At 42.7% G+C, this 19,470-nt stretch overlaps 3 protein-coding genes across 4 annotated transcripts; 2 read left to right on the forward strand and 1 right to left on the reverse strand.

Annotated features, from left to right (window-relative positions):
- Positions 1–1,904: 1,904 nt before the first annotated feature.
- On the forward strand, positions 1,905–8,141 carry LOC308123776 (cellular tumor antigen p53-like). 2 transcript variants are annotated; one of them, XM_080486440.1, is made up of 10 exons: positions 1,905–2,042; positions 3,116–3,241; positions 3,350–3,425; positions 3,517–3,678; positions 4,734–4,908; positions 4,991–5,103; positions 5,997–6,106; positions 6,212–6,336; positions 6,415–6,577; positions 6,947–8,141. In XM_080486440.1, the coding sequence occupies exons 2-10, from the start codon at positions 3,156–3,158 to the stop codon at positions 7,041–7,043; spliced, it is 1,107 nt and encodes a 368-aa protein (XP_080342566.1). In that variant the 5' UTR covers positions 1,905–2,042; positions 3,116–3,155; the 3' UTR covers positions 7,044–8,141. The 2 variants fall into 2 exon arrangements, with proteins under 2 accessions (XP_080342566.1, XP_080342565.1); XM_080486439.1 differs by having other exon boundaries at positions 1,912–2,042; positions 6,658–8,141.
- A 3,893-nt stretch (positions 8,142–12,034) lies between these two features.
- LOC308123444 (natural killer cells antigen CD94-like) lies at positions 12,035–14,570 on the forward strand. The gene is made up of 6 exons (XM_080485949.1): positions 12,035–12,189; positions 12,511–12,612; positions 12,717–12,833; positions 12,994–13,154; positions 13,391–13,515; positions 14,144–14,570. The coding sequence occupies exons 1-6, from the start codon at positions 12,135–12,137 to the stop codon at positions 14,259–14,261; spliced, it is 678 nt and encodes a 225-aa protein (XP_080342075.1). The 5' UTR covers positions 12,035–12,134; the 3' UTR covers positions 14,262–14,570.
- Positions 13,966–19,045, reverse strand: LOC308123443 (E3 ubiquitin-protein ligase TRIM69). Its single transcript, XM_080485948.1, has 10 exons — positions 18,960–19,045; positions 18,731–18,784; positions 18,263–18,405; positions 18,010–18,108; positions 17,312–17,443; positions 17,093–17,203; positions 16,884–17,012; positions 16,365–16,443; positions 15,631–15,657; positions 13,966–15,545 (listed from the first exon to the last, which is right to left on the reverse strand). The coding sequence occupies exons 1-10, from the start codon at positions 18,973–18,975 to the stop codon at positions 15,013–15,015; spliced, it is 1,323 nt and encodes a 440-aa protein (XP_080342074.1). The 5' UTR covers positions 18,976–19,045; the 3' UTR covers positions 13,966–15,012.
- Between the last annotated feature and the right edge of the window lie 425 nt (positions 19,046–19,470).

Genomic DNA, 19,470 nt, shown 5'->3' on the forward strand with positions numbered 1-19,470 from the left:
TTTTTTTAATAAACCCACTTTTGTGTACTAGTGGATGTACATTCTTTAAATAATTGAGACAACGTTGTAGATCGTATTTGTAAATATTCGATATAAGTACCGTATGATCATCTGATGATGGGTGAAGGCAGGACACACTCTGGACCTGCTGCATGTTACTGGACTGTGGGAGGAAACTGGAGAAATCCCACGGATGCACAGGAAGAACATGCAAACGCTGCACAGAAAGGAGAAAGGCCCCCAAGCCTGGACTCAAACTGGGGGTCTTGTTGGTATAACGTGAGCGTGCTCTTTCACTTTCACGTGGGTGAACTTTTTCCTTGTTTGCAGTTTAAATAGTAAACCGAGGATAACCAGCTGGTACCTTTAGCCTTCTGTTTACCAAGTAACACAACTCAGCCTGGAGCTTGAACCCTTTAAATCACCTCTGGAAACTGAGTTAGAAGGAAATGACACGGTAGGAATACAACCAGATCAAAGAGACAAAGTCAGGCCTGAACAAAATGATGGGTCCATCTTCTATAAAAGCTGAAAGCAGGCAGGCTGATTAGAAATCAAATGATGTTCCACCAAGATCACGAGCAATGAAACGTTAGATATTGTTCATGGAAGCCTGCCGTGCATTCGCAGTCATCCTGGACTGTGTCCATGTAGGCTTGGTAACAGCTGGATGAGATTCAAACCACGTAGCCTTCTGTCCAACCTTGCACCATGTCCACTATGAGACAATATTACATTACACATAGTGTCAGGTTAATTCAGTGTTACGCTGTAACAGTACAAGAACAAATTTACCCTATAAATTCTTGATCTATGCTTTATTTCTGTTCTATTAAGACTTCATTATTGCATCTACGTGTGGGGCCACTCTGGATCAGGTTCAGGATGGACTCGTTGGCCCCATCGGCACATTCATTCAAAGGTCAAACCCCCCCTCCAGAGAGGGGCACCAATAAGTACCATGCACTCTGAGAGAAAGACAAGAACCAACATGCATTGCGTACTCTTTGGTTGTGACTCCAGCTGACAGTTCACGATGAGACACTGCCAGCGTGACACAAATCGCTTCGAAACAGCTGCAGGATGTCTGTCTGCTGCTCCGAGCCCCAGTGGGCCAGAAATCTGTCTTATCGGTGAGGTGGAATTTGAAGGGTGATGAGAGACGATGATGTCCAGCCTGTCAGAGGAGATTAGAAATGATTTCAGGTGATCAAAAGGTGAAATAAGCAGACTTTATGAACAGATTAAAGGTGTGGCAAAGAGGTGACCCATGTCGAGGAGAAAACTCAGAAAATTGAACAATGTCAATGTTACTGACTTAAGGTGTATTCAGAAATAATTGAAAATCATCAGAAAGTGCTTAAAACTGTTTTTTAAATCCCCATAAAATATATAAAAAGAAAAGAATACAGTGGGGTTTTTTTCAGGTTATGAGAAAACGAGTGGTTGAAAATTGAACGCTTTGTGCCTTCAAACCCTAAAACGTTCTTAGCATTTGGTCAAAATATCTCCTATAGATTTCCCTTTAAAAGTATATCTTAGTAGTTTCATGCCTTTTTTTTTTTAATGACCTAATTTATTACCTGCTGACTCGTTTTCCATTTCGTCAGAATATCATCATGTTGCCTTCAGGAGCATCCTGTTAATCTATGTTAATAACTTTGGATCGTTTTCTTACTGTATCTTGATACAGATTACATTATTCAAAGTTTTATGTGAATCTAGTTGTATTTTACTCATCAATAACACATAAACGCTTGAAACGCCAACCCTCCATAACTTTAATTTTTATCATTGTTTTTGTGTGTCAATATTTCCGCTAGTTTTTAAACGCACCGTGACGTTTGACGTCAGAGCGTCTTTCTTCTTTCTGATTGGACGAAACACCGGGGTTAAAACCCGCCCCTCCTCCTCCGCTCTGCGGGATTCCCCGTGAACAAAAACAACGTGGTCCTCAAAATATTTTGGCTTTTTGCACTTTTTCTGCCGTCAGAGTAGCAGTGACTCACCTCGCCTGAGCAGCGACCGCGGGAGGACCCAAGGTAGCCGCTTTGTCACACATAATATGAAGCGCAGCTGAAAGCGACTTTTGGTCGGGTGTGTTTAGGGGGGAAAGTTTTACCGCAGTTCGGCTAATCTTTGAGCTATCGTGCTAATGCTATAAGCTTTTTAGGCTAACACCTAAAATAACCGGAAGTAACTTAGTTTTCACTCTTTCAGAGAACACATCCCATTGGTGTTATGCTTTTAAGCTCTTCTTGGCTGGTAATATGGGTTGTTTTTCGAGTAATTATGAGAAAATGTCGACTCACTGCCTGGCTTTAGCGAGCTTCATTCAAATAGAGCAGGCCTCATTTTCGCCAGAAAATGGACGCCAGTTGATGTGAACCCGCCCCTCTGTTGTTTTGGTAAATTAAATTAATTCGTCGACATTCAGTTGAATATCCATCCATGGGATTTTTAGATACATTAGTGAGCACGTTAGCTTTGGCGCTAACTTGCCTGTAGTGGCTAAACTGGTTTTACCAGTGTGTCAACTTTAATGTGAAGCAGAGCTTCAGCTGCAGCACAATAATAAAAGTAGTTTCCCCCCTTCTTTTAAACTGTCTTCCTTATTCTGTTATGTACGTCCTGACTTATCTCCAACCAACAGAGATGTAAACATTCACACATTCTCTCTGATCCTTGCTTAAACAATGGGAAGTGCTTTGTTGACATGTGTTGGAATTCAAGCTGAAATTGTTTAAGCGTAGTTATGGGCTATAATTTCATGAATAGATAAGACATAATACACCTTATCCCATTAGGATACAATCAGTTTTCACAGAAGCGTAACACTGACGTGGTTTAGATTTGTCTTTGATTTTTACAGGCACTTTTTCACAGTTTGAATAAAGAAGTATTTAAAGTATCTCTGTAACCAGTGAAACACATGGATCAGTCCTTTTGATTTAACAGTTTTATCTACTCATTTAGGGGGGGGGGGGTTATGGCAAGTTATGTTAAATGTTTTAATAAGCCGCACAACAGACAATAAATTCCCCCATTTATATTGAAACTTGAAATGATTGCCGACTTCATCACTTCACAACTCTACTTCCGCTCTCTCCCTCAGCACGCCTTCGTCACTCAGTGGGAAAGGAGGGAAAAACGTGATGGAAGCGCCCAGCTTGGACAGTCTGCAGCTGAGCCAGACCTTGCCACTGAGCCAGGACTCTTTTCAGGAACTGTGGCAGTCTGTGTATGTATCTGATTTGTTTTTTTTGTTTTTTTTTGGGGGGGTTCTTACACTTTGAATAAAGTTGTTGATATCCTGATCAAGTTAAATGGTGTATTCCTGTTAACACAGATGTACTCCCTCCATTTCCACCATCCCATCTGCAAATAATCCTGAGCAATGGAGGGTTGGACACATGGATATGCTGGTGAGCCTGAGCGAGAGCAATTATTAAGAGGGTATAACATTATGATGTTGAGCTAAATGTGAGTGTAATGCTGTATTTTCCCCTCTTGCAGCTGGATGCTGGGTTTGATGAAAACCTGTTTGAGCTGGCTCCGGAGATGCAGACTTTGGCCCCCCCGTCCTCCACCGTCCCTGTTACTACTGACTACCCGGGGGAATACAGCTTCCAGCTTCGCTTTCAGAAGTCTGGCACAGCCAAGTCTGTCACTTCCACCGTACGTTGCGTTTTGATCGTGGCAGCATCTTGCAAAATTGTTCAGAGTTTAACTATTTTTACGGACTGAAAGAGGCAGTAGACATAGTTTTGTGACTTAAGTATACCAGATTGTCTAATTTACTCTGATTAATTTGGAAGAAACTTTACATGAATCTGTATTTAATGTAGCGGTAGTATTTCATGTTGAAGGATTCTCGTGGTAGATTTCCATGCAACCAAACCTGACAGGGAGCAAATGTCTCCTTTGAGCCCCCTGCCTCAGACAAAGGGGGTTGTATATGAGGTGCTTTTCTCTTCATGTTGTTATTTTTTGATTTATAAATCTGTTACTGCTCATAGAGATTGTTTGCATTCAGTAAGTTATAATTACCTTTTCTACAAAAGTTTTTAAAACATTTAAAGATCAGAAGTTATAACGTGTTACTGGAGAAAATCTCTGGATTTAACTTTTTATCATCGAGCAAGTTTTTAAAAGTTTGTGAAAACTTGTTGAAGGAGACAAAATTGAACGTCTTACCTTGGTATTCCGCTAAGAAATCCATTCATTCAGTATCTCTCCCGGTAGCATTCATGTGGAATCCTCTTCATTGTGCCGATTCGCTTAAGTTTAAGGTCTGAACTCAGTCACTGTGCCCGAGCAGCCAATGACGTCCATATTTTCTTGGTGAATCACACAGCAGGCCAATGTGATTGGCTGACTGGGCGGTGGTTAGGGTGGTCTGCCATTGAACTCCCGCCTCCTCTGACTGGCGCTCTGCTCTGTGAGAGTGGTGCAGCCTGATTGTAAAGCAAGGCTCTGACATGACAGGGCATGTTCCTGCCAAGGCTTCCTGAGGAACAGAAAGGGTTAAAAAATAAACTTAAGCCACATTTAAAGATGTTTAAACCAGCAAGTACTGAATGGAAATGTCTGAATCATTTGAAGTAGAAAAAGTTGTTTGAATCAAAATCAAAGGGTTAGTTTTTGTTGCAAGTATTTATTTCTGTTTATCTCTAAAATGCTTTATGTGGTTTAAAAAAAAAAAAAAAAATAATTCTTGTGTTTTCTCTCAGTTTTCAGAGGATCTCAACAAGCTGTATTGCCAGCTGGCTAAAACCAACCCCATTGAAATGCTGGTGAGCAAGGAGCCCCCGCAGGGAGCCATTCTCAGGGCCACGGCCATTTACAAGAAGACGGAGCACGTGGCCGATGTGGTCCGCAGATGTCCCCATCACCAGAATGAGGACAGTAAGTCCAACCATTCTGTTCTGAAACAAGGGAGAATAGTCCTGACATGTGTCCAGTATTGACTGATTTGTCTGAATTCCAGCGGTGGATCATCGATGCCATCTGATCAGAGTGGAGGGAAACCAGAGGGCTCAGTATTTTGAAGACGTTAACACCAACAGGCACAGTGTGACGGTCCCGTACGAGCACCCGCAGGTATGACGGCAACACTCACATTGTCTGGACTTGGTTCAGTAGACAGAATTAAAAAAAACCTTCAGTTGCAGCTTTTGAAAAACGAATCGGGCTGTTGTGATTTAAACAGAACTCATTTGTTAATGCCGAAACGTCACAGACTCTGACACATATTGAAGAAAAAAGAGGCTCAACAGCAAATCAAGGGCGAAATCTGGCTGTAATTAGGAGCTCAGACCTGAAATTCAACAACCACATTAAGACAATAACAATCAGCTTTATACCGTCTGAAAAATCCTTAAGTATTTCTGACAGAACTAGATTCAGAGAAACTTGTTCATGTATTTATTTCTTAATGGCTTTATTTAAATGTTTTTCATGATCTTTGTTTAAGATTACTTATTTAAGCGCCTTACTTTAAAGTAAAGCATCAGGAATTGCCTTGTCTGATTTGCCTTCCATTAAACAACAAAACAAAAAACATCCTGACAGCTCAGGTGACACGAACTCAAATTACTCGTTTTATTAGATTGCAACTCTTTTTTTTTTTTTGCCATCACCACTAAGTGATGCACTTTGCTGCAGCTAATGTACAGATGTAGATTTGTATGTCTTGGCACTTTGGCAGAAGTTGACTAAATAAACACGTTTGAGCTTCACAGACAAATTGTCCAAAACGCAGGAGGTGGCCATCTTTGGATAAACTTCAATAAACCTCTATTATACAAAATACTTCACTTATATTATTAAAATAGACTCAGAATCAACGTGAAATGCAAATCGACTGAATTTAAACATGATATTTTTAATATGCAACATTTATACACATGTATATTGATGGGATTACATGTATTTATGTTTGTCGTGACTCTTTTCACCCTCTCACGGTGGATTTGTGTTTCCTCTGGCTTCAGTTGGGCTCTGAGATGACCACCATCCTCCTGACGTTCATGTGCAACAGCTCGTGCATGGGCGGGATGAACCGCAGGCCCATCCTCACCATCCTGACCCTGGAGACTCCGGCGTAAGTCGTGTCCGCCTGGTGGAGGAGCTTCTGTTTCGTGCTGCTTGCATTTCTCAGATGTCGCAGAGCGTTTTGTTCATACGGTCGGACTGCGTTCCTCCGCAGGGGGCTGGTTTTGGGCCGGCAGTGCTTCGAGGTGCGTGTGTGCGCGTGTCCGGGGAGGGATCGCAAGACCGAGGAGGAGAATTACGCCAAGAGCCAGAACGGCACCAAGCCGCTGAAAAAACGAAGTGCGTGTTCTTGCATTTAGAGAGATTTCAATTCCAGCCTTTGCTTTAGTTTCACCCCCTGGTTGGTCTTTCTCACAGAGAGCACTCCCGCTCCCAACACCACCTCCGTGAAGAAGACCAAGTCTGCCTCCAGCGCCGAGGAGGAGGACAAGGAGATCTTTGTGATGCACGTTCGTGGGCGTGAACGCTTCGAGTTGCTGAAGAGGATCAACCACGGCCTTGATCTGGAGGAAAAAGAAAAGTAAGAGACGCTGCAGAAAACAGAATAATAAGCTTTATGTTTGTGAGGCGACCTCTTATTGTTTCAGCTGCTCTGTTCAGGGCTCACCATAGAGGACTATCATCTCCTCCACTGTTACACCATCACTCCACCATCATCTTCTCTCAAGGTTTCCTCTCGTCCTCCTGCCTGGCTGCTTCCTCTCCAGAGGTGGTTGATATATTGCACCAACATCTCCACCTGCAGCTCTCTGTGATCTCTGAATGTTTTCTCCTGTACCTCTACATTCACTACCAGTGAAAACATCAAACCTCCTCCCGTCCCCAAACAAAACGCCACCTTTAGGATTTATGTTCAGAAACCCATCCATGGTTTTTCTTTATTTTGCAGCAAAGCCAAGGCGAAGATGGTGGTGAAGCAAGAGGCTCCGCAGCCGTCCAGCGGGAAGCGGCTCATGCACAGAGGAGAGAGGAGCGACAGCGACTAGGATCAAAGTGCACCGACGTCTCGTCTGTCGTCGGATTCGTTTTCAGGTTGTTTTTACTCTCCGTCGGAGTTCCACATCCCGTCCTGCCTGGGAATCCTCCTCTTGTCTACTGCCTGATCACTTACTGTACTCGCAGTACTGTGCAGTCTCATGCCGTTTCTTTCTTCCTTGTATGCAAACAAATAAACTTGACTAGATCATGCACAGGTCGTATTATAGACACTTGCCATTGCTGAAACATCAGGTGAGCTGCCGCATGAAAACCAGATGTTTATGTGAAGCTGAGAACTGACCGCAGGAGTTGATCAGTGTTGTTTTGGCAGGGAATCGTCTTCAGCTACTCATGTTTCCGTGTTGAAGTCGCTCATTCAGGATCTGGTTGCTGTAATGTTAAAAGATAAAGGCAAAAAAAACAATCTTAACATTAATCACTGCCATTTACATGTAAAGGTGCAAATCCAAACTTGAATGGATGTTGACTTCAGTCAATGGTGTCTGTGGAGACGATCGTTCAAGTCTTCCCCCCCCCTGAGATACTCGCAAAGCTTCACTAATAATTGCACGAAGCACCGCAATGTATTGATTGTTTTCTGTAAGTGGGGATTTTGAAATGTAAATATAGTTGAAGCTTTTATTTTATTTCGTTTTTTCCTACTTCCACATTTTCTGCAGTGTCTGTTAGTCTCACGAGGAAAGGGCTGGCTGGATCACCCTGAAGAACAGAATAGGCCTTTTGAGTATTTGGTTGTTGGGACCTTTTATTAGAAGAAAAAACAAACGACCAAAGTGTTTTAGGCCCAATGTGACTCATTTTAAATGATCAATAAAATGCATCAGCTGTGATTTGACCAGTTTGTCATTTTATCAGCACTTTGAGAAAAACAAAACCACTTTATTTTTTACACTGCCAGCTGAATGTGTTCTGAGGCATTTTTCTTCATTTTGTTTCTGTATGTTTAGAGATTGTTTTGTAAACTTTAGTTTTGTATGAGAAATTTGTTGTTTTCCCCCTTTTGATGTTATTTTCCCCCGCCATCTCTTTTGATACTAATATGCCTTTTTATATCTGCTTCAAAAGAAATAAACGCCTCACGTGGATCAATGTGTGCTTGTGTTATTCTCTGCACAAACATGCTTTTCTTTATCTTCCTGGAACATTTCATCGCAGCCTTTGCACGTTTGATGCGAGGATGCAGAACTCAACATTTAAAGATGATATTTTACTTTGAGTGGAGTAGGTGATTGTGAAGGCAGTCAAATGACCTGACCCTCGGGGACGGAGGACATGTTTGCTGTGAGTGAGTATTTCTCCTGTTTTTAAAGCTCGAGATTGTATTATGTTATTTAACTTTATTTTTCTCATTCACAGTGCTTTGAAACAAGGACCAAAGCTCACGGTGTTTGTGTTGCTGGACAAAGTGTGTTTTGCTGTGCTGGGGTGAGTGTGTTCCTTTACAGCAAATGTGTATTGTTGCATCTAAAAACATTAAATTGAACAGGTAATTGTAGTCTCTTTATTTGTATTTATATCAAACCAAAGTTAATAAATCATTTCCATTAACTTTTACATTGTATAGAAAAATATTTTGGAGTTGGCTCTATATGTGTACATATGCAAGAGTTATAGCGTAAAACACCAAAACCAGTAACTGATTTGTTTGTGTGAAAGGACAATTATATCAGTTTAAAATCAAGAATACAGTTGTGAGCATCGTTATCAGCCACTTATGTAAGATTCGTGCTGGTACCTGCAAGAAACCACTGCCAGGAACAAGCCTCAGATTGATGGAGAAACATGTTGAAAGACGCTGAATCGATGGTAAAAAATATTCACACCAATGTATTTTCAATTGTTGAATAGAAAAACCTCCATATTAACTTTCCCACTTTGATGTAATTGTGAGTCATGCAAACAAACGTACATCAGCAATCAAATGATATTATTCAACCAAATGTGTTAGAAAGTCTTTGTACTTCTTACCGTTTGCTTTGTGGTTTTGCGGGCCGGATTAGAGCCTCTTGGCGGTGGCCCGCGGACCTCATGTTTAACACCCCTGCAGCAAAGACATCGAACAAATAAAATTAGTGAAAGTTTTCCAAACACAACCCTAATTTTGTGGAGTTTAACAGCATGCAGCCAATCTTACACACTCCCGGTGGGGAATGCTTCTCAACATATTATCATTTACTGATGACACTTTTTCTAACTGTTGCAGCCTCAGAGTGAACTGCAAGAAACGTCTATACTTTGCCACGTTGATAATGAAACTCCAGGTTCAGTACAAGTTGTTTCCTTTCCAGTTGCAGTCTATATAGTTTATACAGTCATGGGAGAAGGTGCTGACTTACTGAAAATCTCACTTGCTTTAAGCAATAAAACAGAAAAAGGTTTCATGCAAAAACTAAAAGAATATATTGTACAAGAGGTTTATTAGATGGAGAAATTGACCCATATTATCAGGCTAAATGAGAATATATTCTTTAAAAGTATGGAGCTAGATCCAGGTCCAAAGGTTTGTTCATTTGAAAAGAAAATATTTTGAAGCCAAATGTTCAAGGTTTGAGCTTCAATTTTGAAAAATTAAAAACACTATTCCAAATAAAAAATAAGCGTATGAAAAGTTTTTTTCACCTTACATATAATTTTGGTTCCGCTCTGGAACTCTTTAGATAAAATCCTTTATTTTCATTTTTCACTCTTAAAATATATTTTTTCAAATGTAGGTGTTATTTTTTTCAGTTGCAGGTTTAATGTTTTCAGATTAGGATTTTATTGTTTATTGGGGGGGGGGCTTCTCCGTCTCTCCCTGGTGTCTGTGTGCAGTCGAAACAGGAAGTGACGTCACTATCCCGCAACTTCGCTTTATTGACGAAAGGAAACGTAACAAAACTGGAAAGATGAACCAACACGTATTTTAACAGTGTGCGGATGATCTTTAGACATCGCAACGACAATTTGTCAAGTGACTCCAGTTGGAGCTTATAGTTAATGCAGTTCTCACTTTAGTCAGCAGGGGGCATCCACGACAGTCGTGTCACATCCAGCACCACCAGTCTCATGAGTAGTTTGACATTCCTGTGTCCTCCAAACATGTAGCTTCTTCTTCTAAGTAAACCAGGCTGAGTGAAGGTTTCATGTCCTCAACAGGTTGAAGTCTAAACTTCAGATCAGGAAGCAGTGAAGTTATCGGTTCTTTTCCACACTGGACAGTAGCAGTTTCCTTCTCACGCTCCAATTTCAAGTGTTTGGCTTTCTCCCAGACTAATGAACCTCGGGCCACTTTGTTGATTTCCTCTACTGTGGGACATATGGAGCTGATGATTCCTCCACCATGTCCTGAGCAGCGCCACTAAAAAAGTGCTTGAGACACCATAAAGTGAGGCTGCGCCCTCTGAATTACACCCGGGAGGTTTTATGTGACTCTGACCGTTCAGTGCTGCTTTGAGCGATAACTGCAGGGTTTATTGTCCGACCAGGCTCGCTTCACAGACATGGTGACTCGGACCCCTCAAACCATCAAGCTTGTCGCTGTCCTCAGCTGTGGAGACTTTACTCACCGGATTGGCCTGGATTGGAAGACACTATCGTCCCCCACCGGACAGCCCCGGTCGCACTGGGCCAACAGAGACCCCCCCTCATCTTCCAGATTACGTTGAGGACTCCTGCGTGGCAATTGTTCCTGTTTTTATTGACAATTATTCAATGTCTCATTACACTCTGACATGAAAGCATAGCACAAATAAATAAGTTAAGTCCAAAAATAAATTGATTTATGAATCAAAATGTTTAAACATTTGACTCATCGAAGTTTCCCCCTTTGGCATATTTGACAGCAAAACACACTCATTTTTCTGTTTCTTTTTTACAATGGAAGCAAACATCCTTCATTATGTTGGCGTCAGTGGTACGGCACTTCGGTGGTTCACTGACCTACTGTAGGTCTTTTTAAAATCAAACCTGTTTGAAGTGGCCTTCACTACCTACTGGCATGATGACAAGCAGTCAGAGTGTCAAACACACTTCAGTCCGTTTGAGGGGCCGCACCGGTAAAGTAGTGCCAAAATAACCTTTAAATTGAAACTTTATTTTCCCCACAATTTTCACAAAAACAAACTATTACTGTAGAAAACGACTACAATCCCGATATAAGTTTCACGAAAACTTCTGGTGCAAAATATAGTGAAACGTGTTTTGCTTTCGCTGTTGCATTATGGGTGTTTTTAATCTCGTGTTTCACTCTTTTCAAACACCAACTCTAATCCGGACTATTCGGCTCTTTATTTATTCATTCATATCTGGAGACACATCTTTTATTTTAATCCTTTCAAGTGAAAATATACTCACAGAAGTCTCCAATCACATTTTGAATGATCGAATAGAATAGAATAGCAGCATTTCAAAAGGATGAGTGCTGCATGATTATTGGTGAAGCGATTAATATTAATGGTTTCTGATTTTCCATTTTATAGAAGAATCAAGTGAATACATAGTGAAATATCACAATACCTTAGCTGATGGATTATATTTGTTTTCTAAGTGATGGACTTGCCTGATATGCAAACAGCTTTTTTTTTTAAATGTGTTGGTTGGAATAAGCTTCAGCTTCCAGTAAGTCTCTTTATCCAATAGTTTAGATGACTACATTAAAAACTGGATTTTAATAAGATATTCACTCACATCCAGGAGTTTGACATGAAGCAGGACAAAATCAACTGTGGTTTTCTTCTTCAAATGAAAAAACGGGATTTTATTTACATTAAAAAAAGAGAAAAGACATTAAAAAAAGGAAGCATGTGATGAAGCAGGGTCTTCCTTTACCAAAATGACTTACAGTTTCAGACTCCAGCAGCAAAAGAGGAAGTGTATGAATGTGTCCGTGTCACATTAGTCCTGGCTGAATGAAGCCCCCCCGCTGTGACCGTGGACACACATGTAACACCTACAGCTCCCACGGAGGTTATGAATAGTCATGAGGCACAAACGGCTCGCTTCCTGTGCAAAGTGTCAAAAGAAGCTGATGGACGCTTTATTGTGGCGAGACGAGTCGGGACTGATGCAAAGCAAAAGGAGAAAAGACGCCAGGCGGCATCATGGCTGCGTCCCAGAGACGCTCTGAGGAGGAGACTGAGAGACAAACACCTGCAGGTGAGTTTCAAACAGCATCTTCTCACATGGTGAAGTCCTTTTAGTGAAGATTTTGTCCAAAAATTAACTTCTAAAGTTTCTATATTTGATGTCTAAATGATTTGATTAGTTTCTTTGTCCAGTTTCACAGACATTCACTAATGTGACTCATGAGGGAGAGTTCAGATTTTTTTGTTCTCTTTAATACTCTTATCACTTACAATCTAAACACGTCTGAGAGGAACATAAACAGATAAAGTGAACACAGGCATGAGGGATAATATTTGTATTTTCTTTAACTTTCAAATGAAACACAGTTTGACAGTTTGTCTTTCTGCTCAGATGAAGGAAACTGTCAAACTCTGCAGTCGACACGCAGGCTGCTTGTTGTTATTGGAGCTCTCACTCTTTTTACCGGATTAACTTTATTCTGCACTTTATTTGGTGAGTATAAACACAAACTTTGAAATATACACGCTCGTTAAATCATACTCCGGGCCAACCTTTCTAACTTCCTCTCCATCAACGTGGGAAATTTCACTGGTTAGTCTCGAGGCCCGCCGAGCCTGAAGCGCTTCAGACGTGTGACGAGTCGAGAACGAAGCGGCAGGAGTGTGAAAAGCAACGCCAGGATCTCCGTCTCATGCTGCTCTCCGTCACTCAAGGTGACTAGTGCTTCCTTTTTCTGGTGCAGACGTGCGTCAACTCGCGTATGTGGCGTCCACAAATGATTTGAGACACAATAATCCAGGTTTGAGTTGTTTTACGTCCGCCCGTGTTAATATCATTTACCCAACAGTCGAATCTGTTTCTCTTCCCGTGGAGACTCCAGGTGCAGCTTGTGTCCTGACGGATGGCGCTGGTGGAGGCACCACTGCTACTTCTTCTCCTCCGGGCTGCAGGAAAACCTTCGGTGGAACGAGAGCGCAGAGTTCTGCCTGAAACACAAGAGCAGCCTGGCCGTGATCAAAGACTCTGCAGAGATGGTGACTGCACGGCCTTTTTTTAAATGATGATAATCCGATTCAGGAATGAAGTTTGAGTTTAATTTGAGAATCGTTGCGTCTGACAAGCTGAATGTGGACTGAACTAAAGTGTGGCTGAAGTCCAGATTATGATGTCGGTAAACATCTTTGACCTTCAGATCATAACCAGACAGTTTGTCACTCATCGAGGTCTTTAATCGATATTTTATCATTCATCATTTCTGTTCACCCCGCAGGACTTTATTCAAGGAGTGATGAGGAACGTGTCCCGGGTTCCTTTCCTCTGGGTGGGACTGAGCGACTCTGAGCAGGAGGGTCAGTGGCTGTGGTGGGACGGGGCGGACGTGCAGCATTACATGCCGTAAGTCCTGGATACAGACAGATCCTGGGTCTCCAGGCCGGCACATTTCAGTTCTGCTGCAACACACTTAACTGCTTTTCTTGGGAAGTCGGAGATGAGATCACTGGACTCGGGTGTATCGGAGCAGGCAGACATGTAAAGCAGGAACATAGACGGTGTTTGGTTTGTTCCTCAGATTCAAAGTTATATAATTTTGGGTTGAGTGCCAGGTTCTCTTATGTTTTTCTCATGTAGATCGTCTCCTTAACAGCTGCTTGGCTTCATAAAAACATAATTAAAAGTTTTTTGTTTTTTTTTAAACAACAGTTTTATCATCTTCAGATTAGCTGTAGCAAACTCACCAATCCACTGTTTGGGACAGTATCAACCACCATCTGAACAAACTATTCACTGTTTTATTATTGTTTTTTGGTTTTAAAGGAAGAGTTGAAAGTTTGACCACAGGAATCACAAAGATTTCATTTTGCTTTTAATACAGTATTTTTAGCGTTAATGTCCATTGATCCATTTTTCTTGTGTATTTAAGCCTTGCAGCCTGCGACCCGGGTCGTCCCAAATAGAAGCACACTCGTCTTTTCTTAACCGTATTAACAGTTTGAGTGTAAATGCCGTGAGATGTGTGTTACAGGGTGACGGTGGAGTGGGACGCCGATCACAGGGACTGTGCAGACCTGAGGGGAGGAGGGGGCCTGTCCGCCGCCGACTGCGAGGCGTTCGGGCCCTGGGTCTGCAAGAGGGAGACGTGAGGCGCCGCACATTTTGTTTCATAAACATACCAACGTGTGCAAAAAATGCAAAAGTGGTGACGGAGAATACTTCAGAAAGACATCAATTTATTCATGTCAAATACTAATTAAAGGTGCACCGCAAAGTGCATCCATATTAAAAAAAATAAAATAAAAAATAGAACCTGTCTCTGAATACATGCAACTATCAGATAATTTTCCAATCTGTTTCAGGCGCTTGCTTCAATCTACGAAAAAGTCAATGTATTATTTCTTTTTCAACCGCTTGAAATATTTTCACGTTTTTTGTCTTGAAATAAAGTCCATTTCAAACAATCTGAGTCGTATTTGGAGTGGCGTGATTAGATAAACAAACTTTCTCCTTCTGTCAACTCTTCTTAGTTTAGGTTTCAACAGAAGCTCAACTGGCAATTCGTTAAATTAAATTCAGTCAAAGGTTTCAGTTGAATGTCTTAACCTCCATCGTCCGTCGTGGAGGTAGATCTGTGAAAAAGGCTTTAAAAAAGACCACACGGTTCATTAAAAGGTGCAAACGTACGCCGCTGTATTACAGCTACAATATAGAAACAAGTATCTGCAGACAGGGGACTGCGCGTCTCGAGAATAAAGTCAAAATGTCAAGAATAAGATGAATATATATTCTGAATAATGACATTTTCATGTTCTGACACCAATTCCCCGTTAATGTACTCTCATCATTCCATTTAAAGTTCAAGGTAATACTCCTCCGCCGTTCTGGACGTGGCCGTCTTCATTTGACGGCGATCTTGTGCGGCTCTCGGACGGTCATGTGTGTGCGTCCGTCCATCGGGGCGAACAGCGGGTACAGCTTCCCCCTGAAGGCCCCGGTGAAGGTGTAGATGTGGGACTTGTTCTCGGCGTTGTAGAAGGAGATCTGCCCCTCCTCGTAGTCCAAGTAGACGCCCAGGCGGCGCGGCACGAGGCCGACGTGCAGCTCCGCCTCCGGCTTGCTGCAGGCGTAGAAGTGGCGCGCGCTGCGCCACAGCACCCAGTAGTTCTGCTTGGGGGTCATGGGGAAGTGGCCGTGTCGCTTGGAGCTGGCGGTGGTCATTCCCACTCGCCAGCAGCCGTTGTTGGCGAGTTCCACCTCCCAGTAGTGGCGGCCGCAGTTGTAGCCCTCCCAGCCCAGCACGCAGGGCCAGCTCTCGAAGCGCTGGGCGCAGTAGGGGGGTTCGGACACGAAGCGGGCCTCCTGGACCTGCCGCTGGTCGTCTGACAGCAGCAGCCAGGGGTGATTGGTCATGGGGTCGAGAGTCACATCGGCTACAAATAGAGATGGATTCGCTCGTTAGAGCAGAGTTGGAAATAGCTTTTTGTTGTTTTGTTAGATAAAGTGGAAGATATTTACCTGCTGCACTGCAAATCCAACTCCAGACTGAAAAGAGAAAAACAGAAAATGTTGGTATTGAAGGTTTAAATGGGTCATATTATGCAAAATTCACTTTCTAATGGTTTTTCTGTACCAGGGAGTGACGCCCCAGAAGTGAAGAAAGTCTGTCCTCTCTCTCCCTGGCTTCTTTCAGTTTTTAATAAGTGTGTTGCTCCAACCAGCGAATCAGACATCAAACCCTATATAGTGTCATCAGGGGTTCAGCCAATCCCAATCAAGGTAGGCCCTCCCTTTGACCCTCCCACAATTAGACAGCTTTAATCTGGCACATGGCACCACGAGAGGAAGTACTTCCTCCTCTTCCCAAGATGGACCTGTGTGGGCGGAGCCAGTCCGGCTCACACAGACACAGCAGATTCTGAATGTAGCTCCTATGATCTAATATTCAAATGGATGAAAATCAAGGAAAAAGCTGGATTTGGGGCAATAAACCTTGAATACGATGTTTTTGGACCAACGAGACCATGTGGAAGTGTTGAAAATCTGGATGATATGACGCCTTTAAAATCAATTTATGCACATCTTCTTTTTCCTTTGAAAGAAAGCACTGACTTGAGTTGAAATTAGTACAATTGCGCATCAAAAACACAGTCCAAAACTGAGATCAAATTCTCAGAACGCAAAATGAAAGTGTTTATCTTGTCATTTTTCCACTTAAATATTCAGTTGTACAAAGATCCATGAAGACACACCTGAGTTGGGGATGTATCTCGGAATTCCCACTTCCCAGGTCCTCTGCTTGGCCAGTAGCCACAACTGTGGGACATCTCCCTGCAAAGGATGAATCATTGATTTTTATTTCAGTTTTCTATCCAAGGCATGTTTGAATAAACCTTGAAACTTCCTTCTGGGATTTGACTTTTTTTTTTTTTATCATGTCAGTGTGATAGACGTGTATTATGCTTCATCATCAGTTTCATACAGGTCAGTGACTTCCTGCTATCAATACAGTGGCAGATCGTCACCATATAAACCGAATGATAGAGCCGTTTATTGAAGCTGTATGAAAGGTTCACTCACATGGCAGCTTTAATAAAAGGCGCTCGTAACTTTTCCTGCCTTGGCAGCTTGAAGCCAGTTCTCTTTTATGGCTGGTTATCGGAAGAAAGACAATCTTCACGTTTGAGTTTGAAAAGCTCCTTCAAATGTTGTTCACTGTTTATAATTAATTTCTCAGGAATCGGAGGGTTTGTGACTTGTGACTCCCTCACCGAGCTGTTTTCCTTCAGCAGAGACCAGGTGATGAACTCCAGCAGCGGCACCAGCCAGACCAGCAGCTTCTTCTTCTGGCTCAGCTGATGCATGACTGTCCGCAGCTTGTCGCTCTGCATGCCGCAACTCTGCAAACACAAGTCTTTTTAATTCAGTTGAAATAACTCTTGGTTTTTTGTTTTGGGGGGGAGGGGTTGTGAATCCTCACCTCGGTTGCCATCTGCAGCTCTTTGGCCCACTCCATGATCTGCATTTGTGCTTCCTGGCGACCGTCCTCGTGCTCCCGGCCTTCAGGCGCCCAGGGAGTGTCCTTCAGCGGCTAAAGACGGCAGGTTAGTGTAAGTCAAGTCTGCTGGGAAAACCTTCAAACAGAAGCCCCTCCAAGCACGTGTGTCTGAGAGCAAACCGCCCATCGTGTGTTGCTGACCTTGTAGACGTGATGGAGTTCGTCGGCCCACTCCAGGATGAGCTTCCTGCTCTCCTCCAGGCTGCGTTGGACTCGTTTCTCGGAGCGCTGGGCCTCCTGCTGACTGGTGCCCTCCCCGGGACTACAACAGCCCTGTGGAAACACATCGCACGCCACAATATGTTGACAATATCTGTGGTTGTAACTCGGGGACTTATCTGTATTCTAAAGGGGGGGAAATGCAGGAAAGCATATTTCCCGAAGGAAACACATCAAACCAGCAGTGAAATGATTAACCACAGAAACCTGAAACACAATGTTCTCCCCCCCCCCCCCCCCCCCCCAAAAAAAAGAAAATCAATCGTCTCATTTGTTTTTCAAACTGAGATCATTTGCCGTGAGGGATACAAGTAATAAGAGCAAACATCAGAGCTTCCTCGTTCGAAACCCTTTGTTCATTTTATAATAGGATGTCAAACTTATTTTAGTTGAGGGGCACAAAAAAAGATTAAGAAGATGTTCACCTTTGTTTCAAAGAGAGAAATGACATCTATGTTGAATTTTACAAAAAAAAGAAAAAAAAGAAAGAAAAATACAGTTTAGTGTTTTGGTCCGTCTTTGTGAAAACAGGCTATTTTCCTGCCACCTCCTCCCAAAAGTTCACATCAAGTTTGTCATTGTTGAGTTAGTATTTGAATTTTCTTGTTCGCAGGTCGAACCTTAGAGACTTGGTCCACCTGCTCCTTCCAGTGGTGGATAAACTGCACGCACTCCTGTAGACTGCTGAGGTCCTTCAGGCTGTTCTTGCGGGCGTTTTGCTGCAGGAAATTCAACAGGCATCGCACACGTCAGTACAAGACGCTTCATTTAGTCATGTTTTCAAAATTCTTCTTTTTACACCATTTGTGGCGTTTGCATGAACGAACGGCTTCAAAGTTTCTCCAGACTAAGAGTGAAAGTGGTGTGGTTAACCTGTGGGCCTTTGGCGTGAGCGTTGAGGGATTTGCTGGGGGCCGAGCTGAACGGCTGCCCCAGGTCAGGCACGTCCCAGCGGACGGCGTCGATGGTGCTGTTCTGTTTGCTGGGGGTCTTTTCAAACTGCACGGTGCACACCTCTGGATGGAGAGAGAATCAGAGGACGGGTGGGGTTGAGATTCGGCTGAGACGTGGGGGAAGCGTGGACGGTCTCTCAAGTCAAAGTCTGAACTTCGGAACGGTTCGCCGACACTGATCACTCAGCAAGAACGTATGAAAAACTTCAATAAATACTCCAATTTAAAACAGTGAGATTTGAAGTATTTCCATGTGGATGAAGTCTTTGTTGCATCAGCTCAGGGTTGAGTATCGTATCTGAGGACAGTTGAGGACTGTGAAAGGCCACCCGGAGATAAACAATAGACGCGTTCCTGGATGAAATAAACAAGTAAATAAAAAACTTACCTTTGGCCAACTTAAGGATGCCCTTCTTTGCAGTAGTGGTTTCCATAACTGTTACTGCGGAGAAGAAAATGTCACATAATAAATAAGATTTGTTAAAAAGCCCCAACAACAAAAAAACTAAAAAAGTAAAGATTTGGAAGTAATTCAATTAAATATACTGTAATTTCAAAGTATTCTATCATTAAAAGACAACATGAGGCGTCCACTAGAAATGAATAAGCTGTCTCACCTTCAGCAGTGCTCATGGTTGCAGCTCTTCTGGCAGAGGACACTGAACAGACTCCGCAGCCTGTCCAACCTATTTCAATCTCTGATCTTTTCACCTTTTTTTTTTTTTTTTTTACAACCACGCGAGATGGCATTAGGAGGGCGGTGCTACAGCGGAGCTCTCTGACAAGAATGGATGTGAGGTGCCTGGCTGCCCGGCAAAGACATGAGCCGTTGTTTTTTTTTTTTACAACAGCGATAATCCTCCTGATACCAGTGCCAGTGACGCACACACTCCCTGACAGTATTAACTGTTTACACAATGGGAGAGGGTAATTGTTCAGATATTGACAGTTGCTTGGCACTATCAGGTTCTTATAGACCTCTGAAGAAGCTGCATCAAAATCGTTATGTCATGACGTGTGAAGATGGTGAAAAGCCGGCATGTATCCAACTCATGATTGAGGGCTGGGGGAAGGTCAACAGTCCATCTCCCGGGGGAACAGAGAAATAGTTTAGGACTGTGGGGGAGG

This window comes from Lipophrys pholis (genome assembly GCF_963383615.2).
Source record: "Lipophrys pholis genome assembly, chromosome: 18".
Taxonomy (NCBI): domain Eukaryota; kingdom Metazoa; phylum Chordata; class Actinopteri; order Blenniiformes; family Blenniidae; genus Lipophrys; species Lipophrys pholis.

What these genes read in the sequence shown, in the direction of transcription:
- LOC308123776 (XM_080486439.1), top strand. Translation starts at nt 3,156, where the DNA reads ATGGAAGCGCCCAGCTTGGACAGTCTGCAGCTGAGCCAGACCTTGCCA. An exon ending in CCATCACCAGAATGAGGACA is followed by an intron (nt 4,909 to 4,990) that starts GTAAGTCCAACC and finishes TCTGAATTCCAG; the next exon opens with CGGTGGATCATCGATGCCAT. An exon ending in CTGACCCTGGAGACTCCGGC is followed by an intron (nt 6,107 to 6,211) that starts GTAAGTCGTGTC and finishes GTTCCTCCGCAG; the next exon opens with GGGGCTGGTTTTGGGCCGGC.
- LOC308123444 (XM_080485949.1), top strand. Translation starts at nt 12,135, where the DNA reads ATGGCTGCGTCCCAGAGACGCTCTGAGGAGGAGACTGAGAGACAAACA. An exon ending in TTTATTCTGCACTTTATTTG is followed by an intron (nt 12,613 to 12,716) that starts GTGAGTATAAAC and finishes TTCACTGGTTAG; the next exon opens with TCTCGAGGCCCGCCGAGCCT. An exon ending in GCTGCTCTCCGTCACTCAAG is followed by an intron (nt 12,834 to 12,993) that starts GTGACTAGTGCT and finishes CTTCCCGTGGAG; the next exon opens with ACTCCAGGTGCAGCTTGTGT.
- LOC308123443 (XM_080485948.1), bottom strand. An exon ending in TGCTGAAGGAAAACAGCTCG is followed by an intron (nt 16,444 to 16,883) that starts GTGAGGGAGTCA and finishes CATCCTTTGCAG; the next exon opens with GGAGATGTCCCACAGTTGTG. An exon ending in TTGGATTTGCAGTGCAGCAG is followed by an intron (nt 15,546 to 15,630) that starts GTAAATATCTTC and finishes CTCTATTTGTAG; the next exon opens with CCGATGTGACTCTCGACCCC.